This window comes from Rhipicephalus microplus, chromosome 1 (genome assembly GCF_043290135.1).
Source record: "Rhipicephalus microplus isolate Deutch F79 chromosome 1, USDA_Rmic, whole genome shotgun sequence".
NCBI classification, from domain to species: Eukaryota; Metazoa; Arthropoda; class Arachnida; order Ixodida; family Ixodidae; genus Rhipicephalus; species Rhipicephalus microplus.
In genome coordinates this window covers 238,065,040-238,093,011 of record NC_134700.1, presented here as the reverse complement: position 1 = coordinate 238,093,011, position 27,972 = coordinate 238,065,040, and the positions used below count along the sequence as shown (strand labels likewise).

At 46.3% G+C, this 27,972-nt stretch overlaps 1 protein-coding gene across 1 annotated transcript; it reads left to right on the top strand.

The window, feature by feature from the left end:
* The first annotated feature begins 1,782 nt into the window (after positions 1-1,782).
* Positions 1,783-26,192, top strand: LOC119159486 (uncharacterized). The gene is made up of 4 exons (XM_075891670.1): positions 1,783-2,038; positions 22,796-22,931; positions 24,112-24,167; positions 25,051-26,192. Exons 1-4 carry the CDS (start codon positions 2,020-2,022, stop codon positions 25,911-25,913), a joined length of 1,074 nt encoding a protein of 357 aa, XP_075747785.1. The 5' UTR covers positions 1,783-2,019; the 3' UTR covers positions 25,914-26,192.
* Positions 26,193-27,972: the final 1,780 nt, after the last annotated feature.

Genomic DNA, 27,972 nt, shown 5'->3' with positions numbered 1-27,972 from the left:
AGCTGTCTAGTAGACAAACATCGTATCATAGCTCTCTTTTTTTTTGGGGGGGGGGGGAGGGGGGGTATATTGTACTGATAAAACTGCGAAGTATTTAGTTTGCTTCATGTGTAGCACGCCCTCTCACCAAGCTAATGAACTTGACATGCTTGCAGAGAAAAGTGGTGTAAAACATTCGTCGGCGCCGGGTGCTCGTCAAAGCCAAACATAGTCACAGGTGTACTGCGTGTCTGAATCATACACTTATCTAAAGCAGTCGAGCGCGCGGTTGTGGACGCTGGCGCCATCCACAGCTGCAAGCTTCCGCTCATGTTTGAATTGTAGCACAAGAACCTAGCATGCGGTACGACTATGTTATCGTTTTTACGTCTGTCTCTGGAATTTTTTTGCGAGAAAAACGGCACCTGAAGCGCCCGTCTGGTTCTTTTATAGACAAGTGTGATTCAACATGAACGCCGTCCGTGAAGAGCGTGCGTACTGCACTAAACGATAATCTTACTGAACACCGTCTAGTTCCGCTGACCATCTCGAAGGAATGCCGACTCGCATCATGATTTCAGCCCGGCCCAGTAGAAATATGTATAAGGCCACGCGAGCCCGGAAACAAGACAGTCCTGTTACCCAACGGATATAGACTTTCGGAGCACTGTAGGCGCAAAGTAGAGAAGCGAAGAAAACGGCAGACATTGAATAAGAAGGTAGCTAAGGCAGATAGTTATTCCTCAAGCACTTTAGTTGTTTTATCCTCCTCTGGCACTCGTGTTGTCAAGTCTTTCTTCGTGCTTCGTCTTTGCGCTGTTCCAACAAGCCGCTCTTCTCAGCGAGGCCCCCGAAGACCAGTTGTGGGCCGTCCAGTGGGCCAGGGCCATCATCGAGTACCTCGGAAGATGCTCTTCGAACGATGTGTCCCAGGCAGCCTAGCCCGGGCACAGCAACAATCGTTGGACAAATAAAGTTTATCAAAATCAACTCAATCCTCTTCGTTTGCAGCAATGCTTTATTCCTAGCCACGAGCAAACTAGCTAACCAACTTGCACCCAAGGCAAGTCCGTCCGCCTCGGTCGTACAGTGGGTACTCTGCTGAGCCGTTGACTTCAAAGTCAAGGGTTTGATCCCGGAAGTGGTAATCGCGTATCAATAGACTTGAAATGTTACACTGCGATGCCAGTGCACGTTAAAGAACACGAGGAGCGAAAATTTATTAACCCTTTCACTACGGTGCGCCTCGTAATCATGTCATGGTATCGGCATGTAAAACCTTGGATAATACTATCGCTATCCCATTGGCCTCCCCAAACATCTCGTGTCGTGTGTATTTCGTCTTCGTCATGTCCACTGCACGCCACGTTGTGTGGTTTCATCTCGGCAACGAGTCACTAACGGTTACGAATCACCCGAGAGCGGTGCTTGCTTCTTTCATTCTTTGTTTCCCCGCGCCTTTTGTCTTTCCAGACACGTGACGTGGCATCGTCTCCTTCGTTCTCCGTTACACATGCCGTCACCGCCAATGCACGCGCCACACAGCCAGCGCACCTGCATCACCCTTTCTCGCCGAGCGTTTTAATTTTCGCTCGCTCTCCCTCGGCACGCACTGACGAAATAGAGGCGCAGCCCGTTCTTCACAAAGAGACGGCGGCGGAGAGAGGAGTGGCCGTGGTTGCTGCGAGCCGTACTACACGCACGCCGCCGCGTACAGAAAGGAACGGTCGTCACGATTCTTGGTGGTGCGCCGTCGGCTCCAACGGCGGCAGCTGCGTTTCCGGCTATCAGGAGTGACCTCCTCCCAGGCGCCATTCTGCCCTCGCAGCGCGCGTCGACGTCGTCTCAGCGGGCCTGCGGGAACCGTTAGCTCGCTGGCAACGGCGAAAGCGCTCGCGAAGTCGCCAGCCAAGACCGCACAATGACAACTTCACCACTGAAACCGCGGCAGTCGGGACGCTGGTAACTCATCGCTGGTCGGTGTCGCTGCGAGCAGAACGGCTTGCGCATGTTGCGAAGAATATCCTGCGCTGCTCGGATATGATCCTCACGGCTACGGGTGAGTGTGCTCTCATCATCGTTACGGCGTCTGAATGAACGGTGACGTGATTCTCGCTGCGATTTCACTCGCAGTATACCGCGCGAAGCGATGCCAGGTTCTGTGGAAGTCACGTGACCGTTGCGAGAATACGGTGCGGAGCTTGGGTTTCGGGAGCTAGCCATTAACATGGATCGCGTATATATACGTTTCGATCATGAAAGCAAAGTGTTAAAACAAACACGTAAGAAGAGCTAGAAAGCAAAATTAGCAGCGTGCCTCTTGTCTCCGTTCTCTTGCATCGGTTTTTGCACGTCTTAGTTTGTTCCACGATGAATCCCTACTAACTTGCTGAGCTTTCTGACTGTCAATCTAGGGAATAAGTTTGCACGTTCTGCTCTTTTCTCAGCCCGTCTAAAACACGGTGAAAATGACCTCTTTGTACAATGATTTATCTTGCAACGTCCACTTAAAAAAAATGTTTCGCGTGTGTCTTCGTTTGCAACGCTGTAAACCTCGGGAAACGCAGGACGGAGTGATTTCTTGCCACTTTCTATAACAGACATTTGACCGATTTACGTTTATTTACCAATACTTAATCTTCAATTATATTAATTGAAAGCGCTGTATTTTCTCTGAACTCAATCTTTGAATAAAGGAGACTGTAGTTAGTAAATCATTACGTCATAGCCAACACGATTGAATTGACACAAGAATGGCTGAAATTTTTACTGTAATCCGTCTTTTTTTTTTTTGCACTACGGAACATTATTTGGTGAACGCCAACACACTTGAATATTTTATCATGGTACTATCAATAAAAATAGTAGCCGGCCTTTAAAAACGCGCCAACCTCTCCTAAACAACAGCACCTTTTTTTTAAGCATGCGGATGGACATATGCCAATTCCTTTTCACGTGTTTATTGGTGCAGGTAATGTGCTGCTTACTGCGTGGGAGAAGTGCATCATTGGATAACATTTGTACAACAGTGACGTTTTAGTTTCTAAGCAAGTTCTTTCTACCCTTTTCCGGGACCTATTTCTTAAAAAGCTATGCCACAATGCTAGACGGGACCTTCTTGCACCCGGCTAGTGGGTCATGAATCTTGATCGCGGTCAATTATGCGTGAAAGCATATTGCCTTAAGTGGCCTCGCCATTTGACCCGAGGACGTGCGATGGTCCGCAATTCCACATATTGATAGCATGCACGCGACGTCATTGGCGCACGACATGGTTCCAATATGGCGGCTTAGATGACGCTATCTTTGGCAGGATTACCACGCGCAGATTAACTTGCATCAATGTGACGACGCCGACGTCTCTGCAACGTTATTGGACCGCTGTGCATGATAGTGAAAAAAAAAGAGCATGCGATGTACTGATAACCTGATAACACTAATGCGACACCACAAAGATCTCGCTCCACCATGTTGGTGCTTCAATGTGGCTGTTTCAGAGACCGAGAGGGAAAATTGATTTGGCAAAACAGAACTCCAAATGTCATGATGTGAACGCAATGTAAAGGGGAGGGGGGGGGGGGGAGACACCAACATATCGCTTTTTTTTTCATAAAGTGTACTCAAATGTCACAGCTAACCACAACATAACCACAAATGCCTATAATAGCTCACAGGTGCCCGTTGTAAGCTTACACGGTTCTGAAATTTGTGAAGATTAGTTACCCGTTTTTAAATGATCCACTTGTCCATCTACGTCAGTCACATGTTAGGCATGATCAAGACAATGGATCATCGTGCCAGTTGTGCACACGTGGCGCAATCAGCATCGTACCAAACAGCCTCTTTTCTGTAAGGAGGTTAATGGGTCTAAAAGTAACTACGGCCAGCCCCGTGAAAGTTCTTTGCTATTCTGTTCATTCTTAGCTGATTTGCATGCAAGATACTCTTTCAAAGGGCGTCGACAACGCACAATTTTTTTTTCGCTAAAAGCCGCTTTTTCAAGCAAATAGAAATGCGAAGGCATAAAGCACAAAACTGTGGTGTGGGTAGGGTAACTTGCGTTAAGTGGAAGTTAAGGCCCTCAATTTGCATACGGTAGGCGACCATCAATTACGTGTGTCGTTATCCAAATATACCCGTACGGTGCAAAATAAGAAATGTGCGAGTAGCTCTTCTCTTTCTTCAGACAAGGAACAACCGTTTCTTTTATTTCAAAGCTGGCAAAAAGTAGTCTACACCTCGTTTTAACTTGATGCTCCATGAAGCAGTCGTAGCAAGATAATTTCGTATACTCAATTTTCTCTTTCTTTCTTTACTTTACATTCAACGGCAGGTTCTTTCCTGCCGGACTTTGTATAAGAGTGTTTTAGGACTATTTTAAACTCAAGGGCTCGAGGTTAATACTGAGAACAAAGGCCTTCAGTTTGCGGCTAGAATATTCGGTCACGTACAAGGTTCAGATGTAGCGCAGATCATATTCGTGAAAAATACGAATTTAGCGCTGACAGAGTTGACATTTGGAATATTGTATTATGGTAGGTGGTAAGGGAACGTCATTGCACTGATTATGACCACAACATCAACCGAAAAAAGAAAATGCCGATTGTTTGCCGACGAATCAAAGACACCCAATTTCCGCATCATTTACAGAAGGTACAACGGAAATCTAAAATTTATTCTCGTGTCACGAAAGCTGAGCAGATGCGTAACCTATCACACCGGCACCCGCTGCGTGGTATAGCAGTGACTCAGGCTCGGCAACACGTCCCAGCATCGCTTTCGTTGCCTCATGAGCCGTGTCACGTGTATTAGTCATCGCAGTGCACTTCATGGTCACTAATCATGGGCGAAATGTCCGATTTATTAAGCAAGAAACGTTGTTGGGCTAGTCGGTTCATAGATTCTCTGGACACATTTGAACAGCGTGAAGAATACAACATGTCAGAACACCGACAACGCACGAAGCGTAGAGAAAAGTTACGGCCCACCATGCAGATTCCTTCCAGTTGTAGACTGTTATACCGGAGCCAGGCCCCTTCACAGAAGGGAGCAAAGCCCCCACATGTGCCCGTTTACGTTGGGTCATCTTCGACCTTCCACTGAAGTGGAATTTCTTCCGTCTGCGTCAGTCCCACATTGGCACTTCCCTTTGTGTGTTTCTTCGCCGGCGTTTTGTGTGTGTGCGTGTAGCTGTCTTCCTCGCGCAGTTTAAGTGTCTTCGAAATCTTGTTTCCGAACGCGTCCTTCAACGTTGCTTATCCGCCGATGGACATGTATGATCGTGAGCTCCTGAAGCTCGAACCATGATACAATATTTGTATAATAATACGTATATGTATATATATTTTTACAGCATAAACGTAAGCACGTGTAAACAATACTGGCGTGTTGATGTCCCTTTTTTTATTTGATGAATAGCACTCGTAAGCGTTCCGTTAGAATTTCAAGATAACTCCACCTTTTAACGTATATCCAATGATGATAATTTATTATTGTCAGAGTCGCAAATGACGCTGAACCACCTCTGTCGACCAAACCGTTGTTGCTTCCCATGTGCTATCACTTGCTGCGAGCAGACTCATAGAGACAGAGAGAGAAATAGCTGTAATAAAATAACACACTGCTTTCGAAGGCGACAGGTTCAGCAAAACGAATTGTTAAGGCGTGGACTTCGACATAATCGATTCGTGTTTATTTTATGTATTTGTTTTTCAACAACTATTACAAGCGGCACTTTTGTCGAAAGCGATCTTTATATGTGCTGTATGGTCAAAGCGTATTTTTTGGACTATTTCGTTCGTAACTCACACGGAAACAGCACCAGAGAATGCTGACTGGACGAAGAAGAATGATACGAACTTGGTGCGTACAAACAACTGAAAGTTAGTTCAATGCATGTTCAAAATAAGTATACTGACTGCAGATCAATAAACAGGAAATAAAAGAATACAAGTGATATCGGCAAAATAAATAGCGGCAACATAACCTAACCTAAATAGCGGCAGCATAACCTAACCTAAATAGTGGCAACATAACCTAACCGCCATTGTCAAGCCCGATATGCGTGGAAAACGGGCCCTGTGAAGAATCTACGTCTTTCTCTGACATAGTAAAAGCCGGCATGCTTACACACGTGCTGTTCCTGTTTGATCCCTTGTGTTCTTGGCGCTCTTTTAGTGCTGTACGTGTGCTCGTGTGATACGCCGTACATATTTTGTATAATATACACCTATGCTGCGTGTACATGCATGTATATGATCAATCCACGTACTGTTAGTGACAAGCCAGAGAAGAATTGCGTGGTCGAACATTGTATATAGATGGATAGACGCTGTGAGCGTCCCCTTTATAAAGAGGTGGTGAAATGTGTGCCACCAGGCTCACAAGAAAACAAAACAAAAAATTATGTTGGCCTAATGCCTTATTTACTTTGATTAAATCAATCATATTATAACAAAAAATATAAATTCATCGTCCATCTGTCTGTCCCTTCAGGCAGAATGGCCTCATTTTTCCACCATTTCTGTCCCTTATGTCTACTTTTCTGCCACCAATACTCAAGCGTATTTACTGATGAGCCTCCTAGTTCTTTTTCTCCACTTTGTGTCAACGCTCTTTCTATACAAATACCTGAACACTTTCCCTGCTCATCTACTCTCCATGTTCCTAAGCCTCTCTTCGAATCTCATTATGCTCTGAGCGTCCCTTACTTCAAAGCCTGTTCATCCCATATCCCCCTTTACAGCCTGGTTCGTCGTCTTCCCTTGAGTGCCCAACGCGAGGCGCCCCACAATCCTTTGATTTACATCCGTTCCTGACTACACCTCTAACTTCATGACACGACTGAGTTCCCAAATGTAAGCCTCGAGACCATTACACGTTCCCACAGGCCTCGAAGCACTTCATACCTATTGCGTCCCCGTAATGTTCTATGCTTCATTATGGCAGCATTCCTCTTTCCCTTTGCTGCCGATGTTTTTTCCTGTACATCCATATATCTATCTCCCTCATTTACCCATACTCCAAGATATTTGTACTCGCTTACCCTCGGTATTTCTTGGCGCTTTATTGAGACCACCAGGCCTTCGTGATCATTGAATACCACCCACATTTCCCATGATCATGGAATACCATCTACATTTTGTTGAACCAAATCCTATTCCCGGAGCCTCGCCTTCCCTTCCGCATATATCTGGCAGCCGCTGTATATCGTCTTGACTGTCCTCAAACAGTACAATATCGTCTGCATAAAATAGACCTGGAAGCTTTCGCTCAACGATCGCGTCAGCCTGCTTGTGTGATAGATTTAATCCAATGTTGCTACCTTCTTGAGTTTTTTTTTTCATCTTCACCATGTACAACACTTTAAAACAGTGGCTACAAAGGACATCCCTGTCTCAGCCCCTGCTGATTTCAACGCTGCCATTGCCACTTACTTCTCTCCATTCTATGCAAACTGTATTTTCTCAGTATGTTTCTCTCAAAAGCTGTATACACGAAATTTCTGGAGCCCTCCACTATGGCCTCTCTCATGATCATATGGTAGTTTTGGGACGTTAAACCCAACATATCAACCCAATGTTGTATACAGTCGTCACTGATGCCCACTTCCTTCAATATATTCCACGAAATTTCTCGATTAACGCTGTCATACGCCCAGTGATGTTCAGATAAGCTACGTATAAGGGCCGGTTTTCTATTTTAGATATTTTTTATATACTGGGTAAAAACAAGCAGGCTATCGTCTCATCACCTGTCGGTTCGCAATCTATCCTGAGGTTCTCGCAAAGTATCATTTTGCTCTGCATGCCCACGTTTGTACTTTTAATTTCACTACCTATATCGCCAACCTGCATGCATAGCGCAGATGTAATGGTTAGCGCTCTATACGAGCAAATGTTAAACTTTTTTCCCTTGCCTTTTTAGATAAGTTTATTCTGCTTTTCCGTTAAGTGTGTAGTATTTCCTTCACGTGTAAGCATTTCTCCACATATTTCTGCGGTGCTTCTTCAATGTCATGTCCTATTTTGTTAATGAGGTGGCAGCAAACCTCATCTTAGCCCGGAGTAGGGCGCTTAGGAATTTTTCTTTCGGCCTTCTTCTAATTAAAATTCTCAAATACTACCTCTTCCTCAGTAGCACTCTCTTTCAGAATTTTACTCACCGCTGAAGTCTCCTTGGTCACCTTTTTAAACGAGTCTGCTGTTTACTTTCGGATCAAACCTAGTGCTTTGTAGCCTTCCAATTTATTTCCTCCTTCATCTACCATATCTTATCACACTGTGATAGACTTCCTGCCTAACGCTTGTAGGTGGCTCCAAGATATTCTATGCACGGCCTTCTTTTCGCGAATCTCTCTCATCCAGCGTTCACTTTCACCTTTAATGTACTGTTTTTGAAGGGACGCCCGCCCCCTGGGGCTCTACAACTGAACAAAGTATATTACGATATATACTCTTCCAGGATAGCTCCAGGCCTTGAACCTTTTGCACCTGGTTGACACCAGCGATGCGAATGGTCCACTTTCTCGTTCCTCGCACGTAGTTAAGAGTTGTAAACCAGTCTTAATCTTTTTTTAATGAACTTGTTTGTATACAAGTCTGTATAGAAAGAGCTCTCAAGCATTTCACCCGTCGTAGTAAAGGCCCCGACTTTCAGTCACCCCGGCAACGTCTGTTGCATCAAACGGTGGCATGCTTCGACATGTCCTCCGAAGATGTTTGCACATCATGCGAACTTTTGTCTCACGCTCCCGTCCCACGCTTCTCGCCGAAGCAACCTCGTTCCAGCTAACTTATGCATCACGACGTAATCGTTACGATGTCCGAGCCGCCGCGCTTGCGTGTCGCCCCTTCGCCGACAAACCACGCGCGAACGACGAGTGAGCGATTATGTTCCTCTCGGGGCTGCAGTCACCCACGACGGCATCGGCGTCGTATCGGCTTTGTCCTTCCTTCGGTTCGATAGCCCTTGCTCCATCGACTGTTGTTGTGCAACAGGTTTCACAGAACGCGCGCGCCCTCCCGCCGCCCTTGGTGGCCTTGGTGCGTGCGCCGCCGAAGCCAAAGGGAAACCAGCTGCGGAGGCTGAGCGTCTGGTGCGTTTCCTAGGAGCATCGTAAGCGTCGTTCGGCTTCTATGCCGGCTCATCGGGCTCCCGGCGTCTGTTGGCATCGCGATCGGCGCCTTTGTTCTTGTACCTTCCAAACACGCGACGCAATGTCGCAGCGGGTATCCGCAGAGACCCAAGTGTCCGTCCTGTTGACGCCCTGCGTTACGTCTGGCTGCCGCTCTACGCCCGACTATTTCCAATTTGCCACGGCCCGTTTAACGAAACCCCGGTGCAGTTGAATCTTGCGTATACCTGACTTTTTTTTTTTCTTCTATGCATCGGACTGTGCAAATATGCAGCCCATGGCCGTCCGCGGTTGAGTGCGAAACACGACCGTGCCGCTCTGTCTGCCATGCTAATGAGTCGGCTTCCATTCTCTAGTGCAATTTTCTTCACGCTGTCCTCATGTCTCGGGTGACTGTATGAGCGGTTTCTAATCTGCTGGTTGTCACCACACAAAGTATTCGCAACGTAGCCGCTCACACATGCCCATTTAATATACTCGTGGTACTTCATTCAAATGGCAGTGAACATTGCCCTGGGAATTATACCGACTGATTAGTCGGTATAATTCCCAGGGGCAATGTTCACAAGGAATGTGAGAACAAGCTCTGCCGCTGAAAAAAAAATCGCATCTATCCACGGAGTGAATGATGAGTGGGCGAAACATCCGTCCGTTCACGCGTGCGTGCGTCCATCCGTCCATCTGTTTGTGTGTCCGTCTTTTTGTCTGTCTGGCGATGAGCAGGAGCCGCAGCAGCCCTCCGCTCAGCTTCGTCCATGCCCCACCAATGAGGCGACGAGCACGAGCCGCCGCTCTGCTTCTTGCAGTGCCCCACCGACGATCCGTCACGAAGGGCGACGATCCAGGAGAGTGAGAGAGGCACTCGTTCTCCGCGCACCCAGGCACAGCCCACGCAGCAGTTAATCGTAGAGTTGTGGCGCAGCGCTATCTAGCATATCCTCACTCGCTCGACAGCAGTTTGAATGTAACTCTATGAGACAGCGGCATCTGTTATATTGTTCGGAAGAGACTGCCTTCCTTTTTTTTCTCTCTTTTGTTTCTTCTATCGGTTACGCCTGACGCAGGACAAGGTTAGACTAAGAGGAGCTTCGCCCCTAAAGAACACTAACATCACTGACCACGAGTGTTCGGCGAATCGTCGCACGCTCAAGAAACACGTGGCAGCAAAGTATGTTTGAAGGTGAATAGGCTCGCCTTGTCAATGGCGTTTGGGCCGTTTGGAGTCTACACGTGCCGCGCGCTCATCAGGGTGCCCCCTTTACTTTCATAATCGCATTGCGAAACGCGCGCGTCTGTCTGTCCGTCTGTCTGTGGCGGGGAGGGGGTGTTGCTGATGGGGAAAGGATACATATATTTTTAACGGAGATGCCGAGCATCTCTTTTCTAAACAGGTACAGAAGAACAAAGGCTGGCGTACGCTGACGTCGCTGCCGCTGCAGTGCCTTGTGGGGACTCACGCGCATTTGCCGCACCATAGATGGAATTATGGCATAACCTAGGTAGCTTTCTTTAAAGTGGCATATAACTATTCGTTTCGATCCGATGTAATGATCTGAAACAACATCGGGAATCTTACTTTTTCTCTTTCTTTTTTTTCTTAGGAGATATCTTTATTAATTACACCTCACTTAAAACCCGAACACTTCAGCCCAACTCGAAAGTTATCATCACGCACTCCCGGAAAGGATGTGCTCATTACTTGGTAGGAGAGATATCTTCCCTAGCCAGCCAAATTCTAAAACGGGCTCTCGCTGATCCAGCCCCGAAACGCATCGTATGGGCTCCTGGCCATCAGGGCTTACGAGGTAATGAGGCCGCTGACGCGGCCGCCCGAGCGCTTACCCACCGGGCTCCTCACCTTGGCTCTTATGACTCGGAGGCCAATACACCGCTGCTGCGGTTCAAAGAAATTCTGACCTATTATCGCGACACTCACCGCCTTTACCCGGCTCCTGCAAAGGGGCTGAGTAAGGCGGAAGAGCGAACTCCAAGGCGCCTGCAGACAGGTACTCTACTCTGTCCTGTAATCCTAAAACATTTCGATGCGAACACAGATGGGCGGTGCCCACACTGTGGGGAGACGTGTGATATCTCCCACGTGGTATGGGCATGTCCAAAAAATCCCCACCTACCGCCTTCCCCTACCCCTTCCCGAGAGGCATGGGAGGCTGCCCTCCTCAACTGCTCATCACTAGAGTCTCAACGGGCTCTGGTGAGACGGGCGCGAGTAGGGGCCTCGTCATGCGGTGTCCCGGACTAAGGACGCCGACCATGTAGCGGGGTCATGCTTTGGCCCCGCACCTCTCTCTCTTTTATAATAAATATTTTTCATTATCATCATCATTAGCACAGCTTTATGTTGTCTTTGTTGATTTAAGGTTACGCTATTATCCAACCTCTAGTGTACCAAGCAGTCGCTTTTACACGTTAACGGGTAACGTTCAGCTTTCAGAAAGCGTAAGTCTTATCAAGCGATCCCGGTAAGATCACGCACGCCTTCGGTCTGCCGCACCGACAGACTTCCATATACAGTTGAAACTCTATGGTCGCACCCTAATGCATCGAGAAACGTGGAGCGTGCGAAATGCAGGCGTTCTCCAGCCTGGGCATGTCCTTGTGATGCGAGTTCAATCATACGAGAGGGAAACCGCAGCCGGTGTCTCTCCGTGGATTACAACATTCAATCTCATTGTTCCTTCTTTTCCTCGCCGGCGTCCGCGACTGTTCCCTTCCCGCTGCAGTTGCCGCATTTGACGAACGTCCGCACCCGACGTGCGCTCAGGTTTGGTCACAATCACTGTTGCGGACAACGGGGACTCCCTTTGCGCAAACTCCTCCTAAAGCCGGATATGTCACATTCCCGCAAGTCGTTCTGCTCGACGGGTCAGACCACATGCGGAAGAAAAATACGTAAAACGTGTGTGCATGCCGCGCCGCTATGGCGAGTGACGTTCGGTCCATTGACGTCGCCTGGAAACGCCGTGGCCCGCTGCCCTCAGTCTGTCTATTAGCCTGTCCGTTCGCGGCGGCTCCCTTAATGCTCGTGAAGAATGGGGTCGCAGCTCTTTGGCGATGGCCGCCGCAACCTGCATCCGACGTCTTTATCGCGGCTCGCGGGGTGGCATATGGGCGGGCTGTTCTTCCTCGCTTGTACACTCGTGATGCGCGGTGAACGACATTTTGTTTCCGCAATGCGGCGGCGACGCGGAAGACAACTCTTCTTGTTGGACGCGGTCCACTCGCTCCCTCCTCTCGCCACGACAGTGCGCAGCTTTTGCAATGGTTTTGGCCGTTTTACGTTTGCTCTCGAAAAGGGAAACAAAAACCAAGAACGACGGCAAATGGTTTAGCGGGCGATTGCATAAACGTTCAGCTCTGCACGTGGTGACCTTTTTTTTTTTTTTTTAAGGGGACGATCTGAAGGGAACAGACGCTTGCCGCAGGACAAACAGCAGATTTTTTATATGTTCTAATTTATTGAAGCGACGGATTATTTTCTATCTGCCTACACTTTTATTTTGTTCAGATTCTTTTTCACTTATGGTACTACGTCATGTAACCGCATACCAGTAAACAGAATGGGGTAATTGGCACCTACAGTGTTTCCCGCTAGACTCTGTTAATTGCACAGCGCCCTAGTAACCTGCTTCTGAGAGCTTTCTGCGAGAATTTATCGTAATTTTCTTAAAATGCATACAGCGGCTAGTTAACTGACATACCGCAGTTTACGAAGTGCACCTTCTCGTATCTCTGCTGCTCTTGGAAACTCGTGTCACATTCAACGAGGCGTGTTCGATGACTCACGCCAATCTTTTTTTCCGCTCATTTCTGTTCACGCGTGAAGAAGAAGCTTCGCTAAAGGGGTTCCTTCCTCGCGAGTAAAAACTGCGATGACCTTGCCTTGTTCCGTTTCGTAAACGAGCGACACATCAAAACGAGAAGAAATCGCACTGACTAAGTGGCACTTGAGCAGCGAGCGTACGCCACGAAAGGAGCAAGGCCGTCATTTTACTAACGAGACAGAAGAGCCCGAAGTCGTGCCAAGCTTGTTTCGCAATCAAAACAAAACAGTTCCTGCTTCTACACTTCTTTACCTTCGTTTTAACCCTTGACATGTTGGTCATGCATAGAAATATCACGGCTCATAAACTACCACAGAAAACTGAAAATCATACCTATTGTACGAGGACACGAGTACTGTAGAAATTGTACATCAACAAAACGTTTCTGCGGTTGCTTTGACATTTTCTGGTCGTCCGGCCAACTAGCTCAAATAGCCGTTCTTCTTCAGCAGCAGAACTTGTGCGCAAACTATCGTCCAAGCGTATAGCATTCACAATGCAAAAAAAAAAAAGGCTGCCAGCCATGGAGTGAGTATAAGCATACTTGATGACTGCTCACATTTTGTTCTTATAAGGCGCACATACATTTCTTGAACGTAATCTAGCTTAACATACCGTCACACATTAGCTTTTACGTGTTCAAGCTTGTCAGGCTCTGTGTTCTAATCCTTCCACGTGATCTTTGTTTTAATCGGCAGATTCGTTTTCACTTATAGTCAGCTTGAGTTATGACAGCGTTACGAAGACTGACAATGTTCACATGCCTTTTCAATGACAACATTGACTATATATGCGTTACCAACCTAGATTTGGTTCTGTTCGGAGTTTTTGTCACTACAGTTTTGCACTAAGCTCACCATTCGTGATTCTCCAACGACGTGTAAAAGGCGGTAAGCACCACCGTTACAAGCAACACCAAATGGCAGTCGTTCGCTAAGTTGCCAGAAGAAAGTTCCTGGGACATGGCGTGAGATGATTTGTGACTCTCGTCACAGGGTCACGGAACTTAAGCCCCACGTTTGTTTGCACAAGTTGTGGCAAGTGAACGAACGGTGAGCAACAAAGGAACTGCACAGAATTTATAGCTTCGTGATCCTTGATTTGTCTTCAGAAGAAAGCCGCGGAAGCGCACTTGAAGTCGTACTGCTATGACGAGGCCAAAGGTGACACGTGACACACACCTAGAAGTGAGAACGCTATGAGCATCCTAAACTGCATACTTTTACAGCACGACAGAGTAACAATCCCTCGCTACGCAGAGGCGTGAGGAGCTCTTCGCAAGCTTGGAATATCCTGCCACTTCACCATAGCACCCACTAAAAATGGCGCCGTTGTCCTAAGTCATTGCCATGCTTCTACTGCGTAGAATTACCCGCGGTGTTTTTCCATCGTCAGTCACAGTTTTTTTTAGCAGTTAAATACGCAGTTGCAACAACAGCTACCGTGCCAGCTGTCACTCCCGTATGCAGTATAATTGGCAATGTCAGCACTGAGTCTTGCAGCTTGCATTGTAGCTGCCAACTCTCATCCGGCTTCCGCTCCGCCTTCTATTATTCGTTTCATTTAATAACTTTTCGCTACGCTAGACCAAAGACCTTGCTTCGGAGCCTGTTTAGGGCCGAAACTACGAGCAGTCACTTGGTTGGCATAGTGGTTCTTCTTTTGCCCGTGTGGTCATTAAGTTCAACAACCACCGTAATTTCATTTGTTCTGCGGTCGCTTTCAGTATTATTTCGTCTCTCGTGCTTCAACTAGGCATCTGCGTATTGCATTCGACCGTCCTACGCACCTGTCTCCCTCACAGTCCGTATCGCGCGTTGCGCGTACACTGAAGAGACATACAGAGTGCTAGATCCCTCAAGAAGAAATGACACTCTTTTCATACTAAATAAACATAGTTTCCACAAACCGTGCAATTAATTTCAGTGTATAGAACTCCTAAGGCTGCACTGGCTTGCTGGAGCTAAAATTTTGAGCCAATGAGATCTTTCCATGGTTATTCATCTCAATATTCCGGTGAGGTCTGAGTGGGTATGGCACTTCATACGTTAATTACCTTGATTATTTTTAACTGAGGTTGTTCACATTAGCCAGGGCACAAGACTTCGCTTTTCGGACGTCATTTAGATGCTTGTCACCAATCTAAACTAAAGAATCTGGTTTTCACTTTTCGAATGGGCGGTGGGGTACATGTTGCGAACAGAAACTAACATAATAAAATTCCGCATGTAACTGGTTGCAAAAATATTAAGGGTGGCGCTAATGTACACCGTCAAACGTAGCCGCTTGTTTCAATTCAGCTTTAAATCTGGTTCGTTCCTCCTTCTTTCAGAAGTGTTATTTGCTGCAGCAGTCCCACGTTGCTATAGCTCATTAAATCGCGAATCAGAGGTCATCGCTCAATAACCATGCAAATCGCTGCTTTTTGCACAGGTTCATCCAACCATTGTTTTGAGCGTCCAAGGTACAACGTTGCTGCAATGAACATGTTTCGAGGTTTCGCAAGGCGAGCCAATGTGTCTGTTCTCCTTTCTTGCCTATATATCTTCCCTGGCTCGGCACGCTGCATTGAACAGCTAGGGTTTTCCTAGAAGGGCCCACCGCGTATACATGACTCCTAATTCAACGGATTCACAACCACCTGCGTGGGAAACGTGAACGCAGTTATCACCGGTTCGTAAATCTCTTCCAAGGCTTTCGCGAGGTTCAGCCGCCACTGAACACCCACGGGGGAAGATGTGTAGGAGAGCGGCGGTGAATAGGCAGCGGCTGGGCGACTGTGTAGCGGGCTCGCAGGCGTCGTTTTCACCTTACCCTTGACTCTGAAACGAAAGCGCGGCGAGCACGCGATAAGCGTGCGTCTGACGATTCGCGCTTGTTTCAGCCCGCGAAAGTATGCGAGGCCGCTCAGCGTCCAGTGACCTAGCAGGCTGCTATTAAAGTGCCTCCTTCAAGGACGTGCACGTGTGTGCTGAATTTGGTATTTTTCGGGGCCCCATTTGAATGCTCGGGCAATAAGAAACGCGCGGCCTTTTCTTACTGGTGCGCGATTGTCTACGTGGCGTTCATACTCCGTACTCGTGAGCATTACTGATCAGTATCAGGGCAGTCATGGTAATCTATAGCTAAAGTTTTAAGGAGACTCTAAAAGCGATTTTTTTTTTTTTGCTTTGCGAAAGTAGGAGCTTCCGAACACTATCAGATCTAAAGAGGCGGGCGGCTTTCAGCGAAGTAAAGCAGCGGCATGCAGAATCTTACAATGAACAGATACTGTTGAACTGACGGAGGTCACGTGCCACTGATTTGGCTGCACTGTTGCCGTTTGTTATAATTTCCGATATGTGGATTATCTATGTCGAAAACATCTGCACAGCAGTAAAGAATTTCATCAAAGTAGACATAAGCTGATGTTATACGATAATACGCTTTGGTCTTAGACATCACTACCATCCGCTCTTTTCGGCGCTATATTGTCTATATCACTTTTGTACCTCGACCCAGATATGCATATTAGATTACCACCAACCATGAAAGGTGCAGTACGACTGCTTCTAAGATTACGAATAGGTGTGGCGTCATTATACTCGTCATTATACCTATCCCATGATCGGCTGGGCAGACAGTCCCAATTGTAAAACCACCCCTAAACAAGTGTCTGTACGTATGTCCGAGATATATTGCGCGAGATATCGAAGGCCACCGTCTTTTTGAAATGTACGGAGTAAAAAGTTTTTGAAATAGTTCTATTGGGAATATCACCTTGTCATCACCGTGATATCCTGAAAGGGCATAGTAAGTTTTTACGCGAGACGGAACTTGACAAGAGACTATAAATTTGTTCGAACTTCCAACGTTTTGCATCATCGCCACCTTCTCCATCGTTATCAGCAACACCTCTCTCCTTAGTCCCCCCCCCCTCCTCCTTCTTAATGCTAAGTAGCAGGCAAGAAAATGGATTCAGACCGACCTCTCAGCTATTCTACCACAATAAACATCTATCCCTCTCTTTCTATCAGTATTAATAAAATTAATGTCATAAAAATTGTGGGAAAAGTTGTTTGTCTGAAATTTCGCTTCATTCTTCTTGATGATCGAACCGAATTGAACCGCACTATATCATTGCGGATCAAATCTCTGTATTTTATACTCGCAAGTTAGACATTAAAGCAAGCTTACCTGCCCTATATTTAACTCCGTCTTCGCATACGCACACTTCATTCCAACACGGAACATACGAGCCGAAGAACGCAACCGACTCTGATATAGATTCGCTGCAAACGCGGCAGTTCTTTGTGAAATCCAGACCAAGACAGCGTTTCCGATTCACACCAGCCATCCGGTGTTGAACGGCAATCGCCACGACGCGTACGATCGTTCGTCAGGAAAATGGTGAAACTTTGGTCTCTCGAACCTTATCCTTCACTGCCATGGGAACGGCCGGGCCGGCCGTATACAGGCAAGGGCTGCTAACAAAAGCGGGGCAAGGAGGCAAAGGCCACAGAAGCGTCCCTCGCGCCCCGCCGTGTACACATACCGCACCTGGATCGTTCCGAAGCCGACTAAACACCTCTGACGTGTCAGTTCTGACTGCAAAAAAAAAAAGGAAGAAAAATAAGCAACAAAATCTGGCAGCAAAGCACGGAGGAACGAGATGCACGCGGAATGGTGAGGTTGAGTCTGCATATGACGGCGTGTTGCACAAGACAGCGGAAACTTATCCAGCTCCGCCTTCGTGGACTTGGCGGCGGCGTCAAAGCGAGAGGCGTCGCGCCGCGCGATTTATACACATCGCTGAAGCCCCTGCAGTAGGCAAACGAGTGCGCTGTGTATGACCTAGTGCGTGTACACCTACTCTGGGAACCAACGTCCACTGTGAAAAAAAGGAGCAAGGTTTGGGGACGCCAGAAAAAGAACAAAACAAAGGAGACCCAGAAAAAAAAAAGCAAGTCACGGCATTATCTCAAATTGCAGACGAAAAATAAAAAGAAAAGTAAAGCGTGCGAGAAGCGGTGAAGTGGCAGAGGCGGCCCGTGCTGATAGCGTGAATATACGACGGCAGCTCTGTTGCGCGAGCTCCGTTCGTCGAGTGCGCCCAGACAAGGTGTTGCTCCGACGTCGTACGAGGCTGCATGTACTACGCGATTTCGAGACGCATAGTTGCCAGCCGTCATCGCAAGCACCACGGTTTCGTGGCGACGGTTATAGTTGAATATCGCAGCGTGTCGGTTGGGATGCTCGCACAAGTGTATGAATCGCTGTCGCCCGGTCGGTGCTTACGGTCGTTAGAGTTCCGTGTATGAGTGTTTGTCCAGTCTAGGTGGAAGTGATGCAAAGGAAATGGATTTCAGAAGGTGAGTGGCCGATAGATCTACGTGTGATCTCTCGTGCGTTCCCACCCTATTGTAAGAAAAAAAAATGCGTTTGATTGTATACGTTTACTATAGGAATTATTGAGCAGTAGTCGTGTGCTAATTATGGTCCACATGTCACCGCAAAAGCGTCTACTTTGATATACGGTTAGTGCAAATACAAATTCTATAGCTGCATTTCGAAAAGAGCAAACCGAGGCAGGAAAAAAAAAAGCAGATAAACGTGGTCTAATTCACGCTGCCCGCCTCATTATTCGCGCTAGGTTGAGATTTCCTGGACAATAACGCTTTCTTACCCTTTAGTTTTTCTAGGTGCCTCACTAGCTTTGTCAAGCTAACTTTTGCCAGTTTAAGAACAGCATAAGATATTAATGCGCATCAAACGCATAAACACGGAGATATTTGAAACATGCGCGCTATTTCATGTTTCTGGGTCACAGCCGGTGGACACAGGTATATATGAAGCCCAAGGACGTCGTCAGTCTTCTACAGAGCAGTGTAAACGGAGGATTGAGATCGTACGCACACTCGAAAAACGCAAGCGATACGACGAACTCTTTTCGGCCCACTTGGAAGACTTTCACTTCACTTTCGCCGTTTTTACACAAAACAGGGAGAACACTTTCGATGACATGCTTTCCGCTTTTTCAATCGGGTATTGCGCTTCCGAAACGAAAATCATATGAATCTTTACATGTACACTTTTGTGCATGAATGAATGAATGAATGAATGAATGAATGAATGGACTCTATTTAAAGTCCGGCAGTTTTACCGCTCAGTTTTTTTTTTATGCGGTAATAACGTAGACGTACTGCAGAAAGAGAGAGGGGGGGCACGCTATTAGCACTGCTTCACGCCATTTTTTTACTCACCTTCAATTACATCACCCTTTACGAAAAGCGTTTCTTCAAACCTTTCTCTTGTTTTCGATTAAATTTTTCTCTTGTTGTTGTTGTTGTTGTTGTGGTTGTTGTTGTTGTTGTTGTTGTTATTGTTGTATTAATCTTCCCGGCCAGGCGCATTTATATTCATTGCATTTATGCCTGAACAAACGAGTTTTTTTTTAATTAGGCTAAATTCAGAACCAAAACAAGCTCAAATAAGGTTGCATCGGTGCATAAAAGGTCTAAACTTTCCTATAAAACTGTAATAATTAATTTACTTATAATGATTAGTAAATTATTATTCCTGTTGAAATTTGCGAGTATGTGTGGGCCAACAAAGCCTTATTAACGCGCTAGCGTTAAAGAGCTCGTTTCACAAAAATTGCGGCGTCGGCGGCGTTGGTTGTGAGCGAAAAATTGTCTTATGCGTGACTGAAAAATCGAGAATGGTGCCAATAAAATAAAAAGTGATAAAAACCCAGGGTCAGGGTGGTAATCGAGCCCGGGCCGTTCTGCGCGGCAATCTGTAGTTCTACGACACAGCCACGCCTCTGCTTGTGAATAAAGTGAAGAGAATTTCATCTGCTTGTACTATGCAGTGAAAGTAACTTCCATTTTTTGCAAACACGCGCGTCCTGTAAACGTTTTTTTCACAATACAACATGAAATATTGCCGTAATAATGTGTGGTACAAGCGTACATTGCCATAGCGCGTCACAACATGGCGTCATCGTAACGGCTTCTTAGTTTTTAAGCCCGTCACCCACTAGAAAAGGCACACACGCTACTGCACCCTTAAGGTCACGTAGTGGGTGCACAGAAAGTCCGAAAAGATTTCATACACTAGGTGCTTGAAGTACGCACTAGCAACTGTTCCTAGTGCGCACTTCGAACGTTTAGTGTATAGCGGTATTCGGAGAAAACGACGTTCACGTTCAACTCTTAAAGGCGAAGTTTAAGGGTCCCCCGATTTTTCAATCTAGTTTCAGTTCCAGATTCAGCCCATTTAAAAAAAAACTCATCAAATACTGTCTCGAATTCATGTGCGGTTGTAAATTCAATAACGATGAGCGTACGTAAATGTGGTCACGTGAGCATGTGCGCAATAATTCACCATTAATTAACCTCTACCCGTAAAACGTCGACTTCGTCGGTTATCAATTCATTTATACTATAATAAATAACACAATACGAGAACGACGTTCTGTAGTGGCACCTTGCGAACTCATAATAAGTCATTCTGTCAGCATTTGTCCCCGCCCAAGAGCCAAAAAACTGTTTATATATTTAACTTTTTTTCTTTCCGTTATACCTTTTATTATTTGTCTCTCTCTCTCTCTTTGCCTTTCCGCCCCCAATCCCCTTCCCCACGCAGAGTAGCAAGTCAGCTATATGCATACGCCGGCTAAATTATCTGCCTTTGAATAGAGTTCTCTCTCTCTCTCTCTCTCTCTCTCTCTCTACTTCATAATCATTTCAGATATATCAACCTTGATAATAAGCGAAATGACCCAGATTTCTGGCATTACATTATAAGATCATTCGGGAGCTATTAATCCAGCGTGATTTGAAGACACGTATGCATAGTTGCAAGATGCTTCATGCTCTCCTAAAAAAAAAAACGATCGACAGTTTTAGACGTCAAATCGGCTTTCGCTCATGCTGTGAGAACGAGCATTTCGTAATGGGTGTGACTGCTAGCTTCACTGCCGCAGTCAAATTGTGTAAAACTCAACACGTTCTCAGACATTTTTTTCGGCTATGTAGGCCATGCATATAGAGTATCTCTAGGTGCTACACGATACCTGCGCGGCGTTATCGCGTCACGTTGAAGCACGCGTTTCCGCTGAGGAAAGCTTATCTGTGACTCACACCACGGAGTCTGCGAGGCAGACTCTTTTTCGCATCCCATATGGCTCTTAAGCATGACAATGTGTCGCTATATTCACGACGAAAAAAAAAATAGCCAGTGCACAAGTGGGGTCTGTCGATCCATCTCGGCCGAACTTAAACGAGGCGGCTAACGCAGCTGCTCCAGCGTTTACTATCCGTGCACTAGCACGACCTGGACCCCAAGAATACGCAGGAGTTGAACAGGGACCGATTACTTACATATAATGAATTCACTAAGCATTACTAAATGAACGGGCGGTAATTCTCAGTGCCAAACTCAATACAGCTTAAGCAATGAGTTTGACGTTGTTACAGACAATAACTTACCTGAAACCACACTTGATAACAGGATATATGTTCAGAAAGAAAGGTAAAAATCAATTGCGAGGAGGTTAATGGCGTAATTACACTAGATAATATGTTCATGTGCTTTGGCAGCGTCCTTTGGCTTTAGCATACTGTGAAAAGGAAAAAAATACTGGTGGCAAAGAGCCCTTCACAACGGAGCTTTGTCAGATCACGCACAGGCCGTCGAGAGATCCGACGAGACTACGGTAAAGTTAAACCTTGCTGTCCCAACGTAGGAGCCACGTGCATCAAACTAAGGGTTGATCTTCAGAACCTGAATAAAGTTTGACGTGCTATACGGATCGGAATCAGTTCATGCGAAGTAAGTAAACTAATCATACTGTGCAATGGTTGCACGTCCAGCCTTACTTTGTTACGCGAAGCGGCGTCAAAGATTTAAACATGCGTAGTTGCCATTTCGGCGAATGAAAACTTGCAAGTTCAAAGCGAAGATAAATCTTTGTTGCAGTTCAAACAGCTAAAATCAAGCGCAGATGGATGTATAACATGTTCTACACCAGGTGTAGAGGCAGTACATAAAGCACATTTATCATCGTATCACCATCCATGAACCTCCTAAGCGGTTGCAGTCATGCATTCATGACGCCTCAACCAAACCGAGAACCGGCGCACATTGCAGCGATCTCTATTACCATGACGCAGCACGAACTCCATCCAATTGCTCCATGATGTATTGCTCGTTTCGTTCCTCTACATATTCAGTTTCCTTTCACTTATTCTGCTTTGATAGCCAGAGGCCCTAAAAAGGTAGCGTTATATGGAAAGTGGGTTAGATTGAGAAAGTACAGCGCATAATACGAATATAGATATGTGAATTGGAACAGACAAGCTTATGCAATTTTAGCACCAGTGTCCCAGAAAATCCTGGTTCTGCAATGACGTCTTAGGTTTCGATAGAAAATATGTTACCAGTATTATGTACAATGTCGCGAGAAAGTGGTTCCAATTTATAGGCGTCTATGGGAAAAATGACTGTGAAAAAAAATGAATTTAAGCCCACAAATTTGGGCGAATTACGCAGTGCTTTAGTGATATCTTTTATAGTTGAGCAATATATCTTTCCTCTATACAGTGAGTGTAGTCATCGAAGGACTGTATCACATCTGAAGTCGTATTATCTCCAGACAAATGCCACCAGCGTTCTTCGAGTCCCCAAAGATGCCGCTTTTTCGACGCAAGAGTTTCATTGTCTCGTTGTTAAGCCCTGCTTGCTGTTAGGACTCGTTCTTCGGGTTTCTCCACTCGCGACCTGCGAGGCCGACCACGCCCCGCTCTTAAACTGTCGCTGTGTAATCGAGAGTTTTCTGACTGGCTGAATGCAGGTATTACGAAAGATGGCGATCTCGATGACTGCGCCGGGGCGGCCTCGCCTGCCTTCGAGAGGCCCGCGTTTCAAAGGCAGACGTCTGAGGTCATCTCCGCCATCGACGAACCCACGGAGAACATCAATCTGAGCTGGTAAGATTTCGAGCCGCATTTTATGAACTTATGCAGTTTAAGCCCACGCTTGTTTCTCTGAAATTTGCCTAAGACGTGCCACTTGAACGAACAACTAGGTCGCTCTCACTAGCGCGTCGGCACTAATTTTCTCAGGTTTGTCCTTTCTTCAGCGCGTACGAGGAACTGATGACTCCACGCGTTATCGCTTTAAAATGGGAGGAAGCGGAGATTGAGGAGGCCTAAATGTTGGCTACAGCCACACCCACATCCTTGAGTGGCGTGCCAACAATTGATCCACTTGAACGCCGCCTTTATATGAGCATGGCAACAGCAATACGGTGCTATTGGATAGCTTTTGCGAATATCGTGTTTCGAACACGCGTAAGCAAAATAATAGAAAAATATAAGGACTCGTTTTTGTTGTTTCTTTTTCTTGTTGGACACCACCTTAATGAGAACCAGCAGACAAACAAGCTGAGAAAAAATGCAGAGGATGTTTTTTTGTGTTATAAGTGCGATATGAATGTTATTAAACTAAAGAGTACAAAAAGAAATCTTGTTTTCGATTGGTTCTCTTAAACACGCATAAAAAGGCAAGCCATTAGGCCGGCGAGTCTCAGCAAGGCACGTCAGAATGTACGCTGCCCGCCTACGAACCATGATTCAGACGATATCATTGACTCCACCCTAGTCACCTCCCCTGTGGCATACGCTCGAATATATCAGCTTGGAAGTTTGTCATTTGTTTAATTCAGTGACAAGATACGGGAAGCTTCACCTCAATACTCTAATGCTCTCGATGTGATGCCAACGGCGCTAGCATTTGAATCTTCTTCACTCTTTATTACAAGTTTAGATCCGCCCGAAGAACACTGGGTTGGAGCCATGGTGAATAAACTGATAGCACAGTTTCTCGTAGTTGCTTGCACTAAGTGTACTCGAAAAAAAGAGAATCGGAAATCTGTTTCTTCGGTTACTATAACCCACGAAATAACTGATCGTTTGTTTTCTGGAACAACTGCAATGCAAAAATATTGGCAACTCTGGCATTACGAAGTGCGAACAAGCCGACATTCACCGTCTGCAGGCGTTAAAAATACGCAAGACACAAGTGTGCGCGTGTGTGTGTGCGCGTGTGCGTGTGTGCGTGTGTGCGAGTGCGTGTGCGTGTTTATAATACGCTGTTTTGCATTTGCAGGAACGCACCCGAGTTCTACAAGAGGTTGAAGCGCTTTCGGCGGACTCAGCTTGAATGTGAGTGACAGGTAATCTGAAGCGAGTCTGAACGCTTGCGTTGAAATGTAAGGTAATTTGTGCAACCGAATGCCTTCGGAATCGGGTATATGTTAGTCGCTTGGTTTCTGTTCCACATGCCTTTGTTGACTAGCGCAGGTGATGCTTACTTAAAAACATATTACTATTCCGGGCTTGTGACGAAGACTCCGAACTGAACTCAAATGTAATCGCAAAGAAGTGAACAACACAAGGGCTCAGTCAACAGTATCACTGCAGACTTTCTCGTGGACGTGTCGTTCTCATGAGGTGTGACTAAATTCAGCATTAGTGAGTCTTGCTTAGACAACTAAAATATTTTACTCTGTTCACTGCTGCCAGCAGAGTAGTTGAGCTACTCCTTCCTTACTTCCGCTACTCCAAGAATGGTGGTGGTGCTGCTGCTCTCAATAAGAAGGAAGACACTTATTTCTACAGACCTATAAGAGCTCGGCGCAGCGTCCCTATGAATGCAAAAAGCTGAAACGAACTAAAGTAAAGACGAAATATTTGCTGCTTGTCGATCTTATTCAAAGATTGTCGATCTTATTCAATGAGCCTACATTGACATAGCACTTTTCTAAATGTGTAAAAAGTAGATTTTACACTGCCTGTCTCTCGGATGATCAGTTACGAAATAGAATGTTTCGTTGTTCTTTCTGTGTTCAGATGATGCGCTAGTTTCTCTTAATGTTTCTATTTTACGTCCCGGTTTTTCTTTTTTCCTTTTTTTTCTGGTCACTTTCTCGATCGCTCTCTGCAGCCTATGCATAGTTGTTTCTGCCGCCTTTGCGCGTCGAGAGCACGTATCCTCGCGTCTGACAGTCCTTCTTACAGCCACAAATTTTGTCTTTTCTCCCCAAAGATGACACTTGGAACCCTAACCGCTGGGCCAGCTGTCCCGAGGTGGTCAACCCTTCCCCGCAGACTCTGTCCCCTGCCAATCCTGGCGTTCGCTTCTACGTCGGAACAAGCCCTTCGGGTCAGAGCATCAGCGACGAAGACGAGGAGGAACGGTACAAGACGTACCTCTACTACCTGCTGAGCACCACGCGGAGCGCGAGCTCGGAGATCCGCTTCCTGGACCTCTTCCAGGAGGCGCAGGACAACATCCGCGCCTTACCACGGCAAGAGAGCAACTCAACGTTAGACGTCGTGCTCTCCTCGCGACAGCAGCTGTCCTACTCGCCTTCTAACTCCGTGGGCCAGCGGGCGTCCTGGTCTTCCGGTGGCGGCGATGAGTGCTTCAACCGAAAACGGCTGGTGCTTTACGCCCAGGAAGACGTCGGGGCCGGAAAAGCGTTGGCTCTCGGGCACCACGCTTATTCACAACCGGTCAGCCCCGAAGGGTCGCGCGTTAGCGTGGCCACGATCAGCGCGTCAGTTAGCGAGAAGGTGACGCTGCCCAGGAGGCTTAACAACGATGCGCGCGACGCCCGCAACGGCCGCGTGTGGTGCCGTGCCTACGACAACCCGTGCTTCGACTCGACGGGCAGCCCAAAGTCTTCGTTCCAGGACAAAACTGTCTGTGCCAGTGTTGGTAACGGTGAGACCCGCGTGGTGGCGCAGCAGCCGGCAACCGTACCGCCTTCCGACATGCTGTTTCACCAAGACCGCAAGTGCAGTGTGTTCGACGTACGAAGGCTCAACGCTATCCTTCGTTACGTGTTCTGCTGCGACTGCTGCGTGTGGGACGCGAGCCACGCTCGTCGAGCGACGGAGTCGTAGGGCTCGACAGTCACAGCGGCATGCACACGTACCACGTGTGTCGTTCTTCATGTGATAATTGCTCGCGTTTTAAACGCGCGTACTGTCTCGCCTTAACAATGAATGTAGGGCGAACGAAAGTTTGCGCTACGTTATTCGAATTTCGTAGACGTAGTGATCGAACACACCTTGCCAACTTGTCAGCCAAGGACTCTTCCAAAGAATGTTTGTACAGTGAAGAAGTTTTTAGTTGTTTTTTAGCAGGTTTATTATATTCGCATAAAACTAGGACACTCAGTGCCTTTGCTTTTGTATTCACACAGGCAACTTTCTGTAGCATAGTCTATGTTGCACTCCAAGAACAAAAATAATATTTTCATCTCATCATCTTATGCACAGAATATTGTACGCATGTTCCCGAAAAGCAAGGAAAGCTATGTGCAGTTCTCGCCAGCTACACAGTACACACACAGGGCACATGTTGTGACCCCAACTTTCGGGTGACACATTGTCAATATTTTCGGCATACAACACCACTGGCAACTTCTGCTGCGAGATGCTGCATACAGTTTCTTAGGCCACGTGCAGCGATCGAGTGAAGCTCCTTCCACAGCAACTGTGCAGTGAACCCGCAACAGTTGGCTTTCTCGCCACGCTGCTGGCGTACCCCACGCGTCTTTTCGAACAATGCCTTGCTCGAAACGTTCCTCCACTTCCACCTAGTTGAGCCCCAGCCTCAACTCTACCAAACTCTCCGCTTCTCGAAAATTACCGAAAAGTTCCGTTGAAGCGCAGTGGCTACTCCGGTACTGGAGTGGCGGTAACCCCTTTCAAACGCTTTGTACACAACTGCGTACCCCACTTGTTTTTGCTAGTTCTTTCTACTAGGGGATAATAAAGTTCGAGATACGATGAGGTTTAGATTAAATTAAACTCCTGCCTAATAAACTTGTCTTCACCTAGCTTCAGTTTTCACCGTACCGTTGCATATCGTCACTTTGCTGAAAGCACTAGCATGGTCAACGAGTTGTTCTGCGAGGCGCTTCCCAGAAGCCACGTCGAAGTATATTTTTCTTTTCTCAAACTCAACAAAACCAGAAACCAATTTTCACTGCATTTCTAGCCTAAGATTTGATTTTATTTATGCAACAACACGACCTTTGGTATAAGTAGATATTTAATCTAAGCTTAGTTTGAATAAACTGTCATAAAGCGCAGGAAATAGATTTATCATCATCATCATTTATTTTTCCCTTAAGGGCCCCTGACGGGGTATTACATACGGGGGGGGGGGGTCGAACAAGGATACACAAAGGCAATTCCAGACCGAGAACATAAAGTAGCTTAATATTCATGAATTGCAATTACAGGGCAATAATAAAAAAAGAACTCGTTATACGACGAATATTATGATTAAAAAATGAGAAAAAGGCAACTTGTCTGCACAAAATTTACAATTATTTTTGTTTCAATAGAATATCGAGTGCCTTGAAACCATGTTGTGTCAATTTGATGCATTTACAGACAGTTCTTTATAGATGGTGTCTGAAAATTGTGTACACCACTTGTTTTTGCTAGTTACGCTAGTGAAAGGCGTTTACAGTATTGATAGAAAAAAACGCGGAGAAAGTTTTTATTTAATGTGAGTCATTATAGGCATATGTGTAACTGTACGGCGTATAAATAGCATTTTAACAAAAAACGGAAATATAATATAGGGAAGAGCATGATACGCTGCGATATATGTAATTAGGCCTGGTTAGATCAAGTAACGTAGAAAAATAACGGAGGTCTTCCCGTCGCGAAGAAGACGCCACTGCTAGAAATGATTATGTAGTCCACCCGGAGTGTTGAAGGAAGGAACATCAAAGTATACGGTGCCTAGAATAAACTAGTGCTTTGTCATGTTAATCTCATGATTGTTAGATAATGGAGATATTTGTTCGGCATATCTCTTAAGAAAACGTTCGTAATTTTATCTGGTCGCCGTACAAACATACGCGTGCATGTTGAAGTCTGATGAGTTGTCCGTCATCTGTGCCGCTACTTCAGTATGTGTACTCTCTTTATAGTTCCGGAA

Coding starts and splice junctions, on each gene's coding strand:
- LOC119159486 (XM_075891670.1), top strand. Junction 22,932..24,111: donor GAGAACATCAATCTGAGCTG/GTAAGATTTCGA, acceptor TTGCATTTGCAG/GAACGCACCCGAGTTCTACA. Junction 24,168..25,050: donor TCGGCGGACTCAGCTTGAAT/GTGAGTGACAGG, acceptor TTCTCCCCAAAG/ATGACACTTGGAACCCTAAC.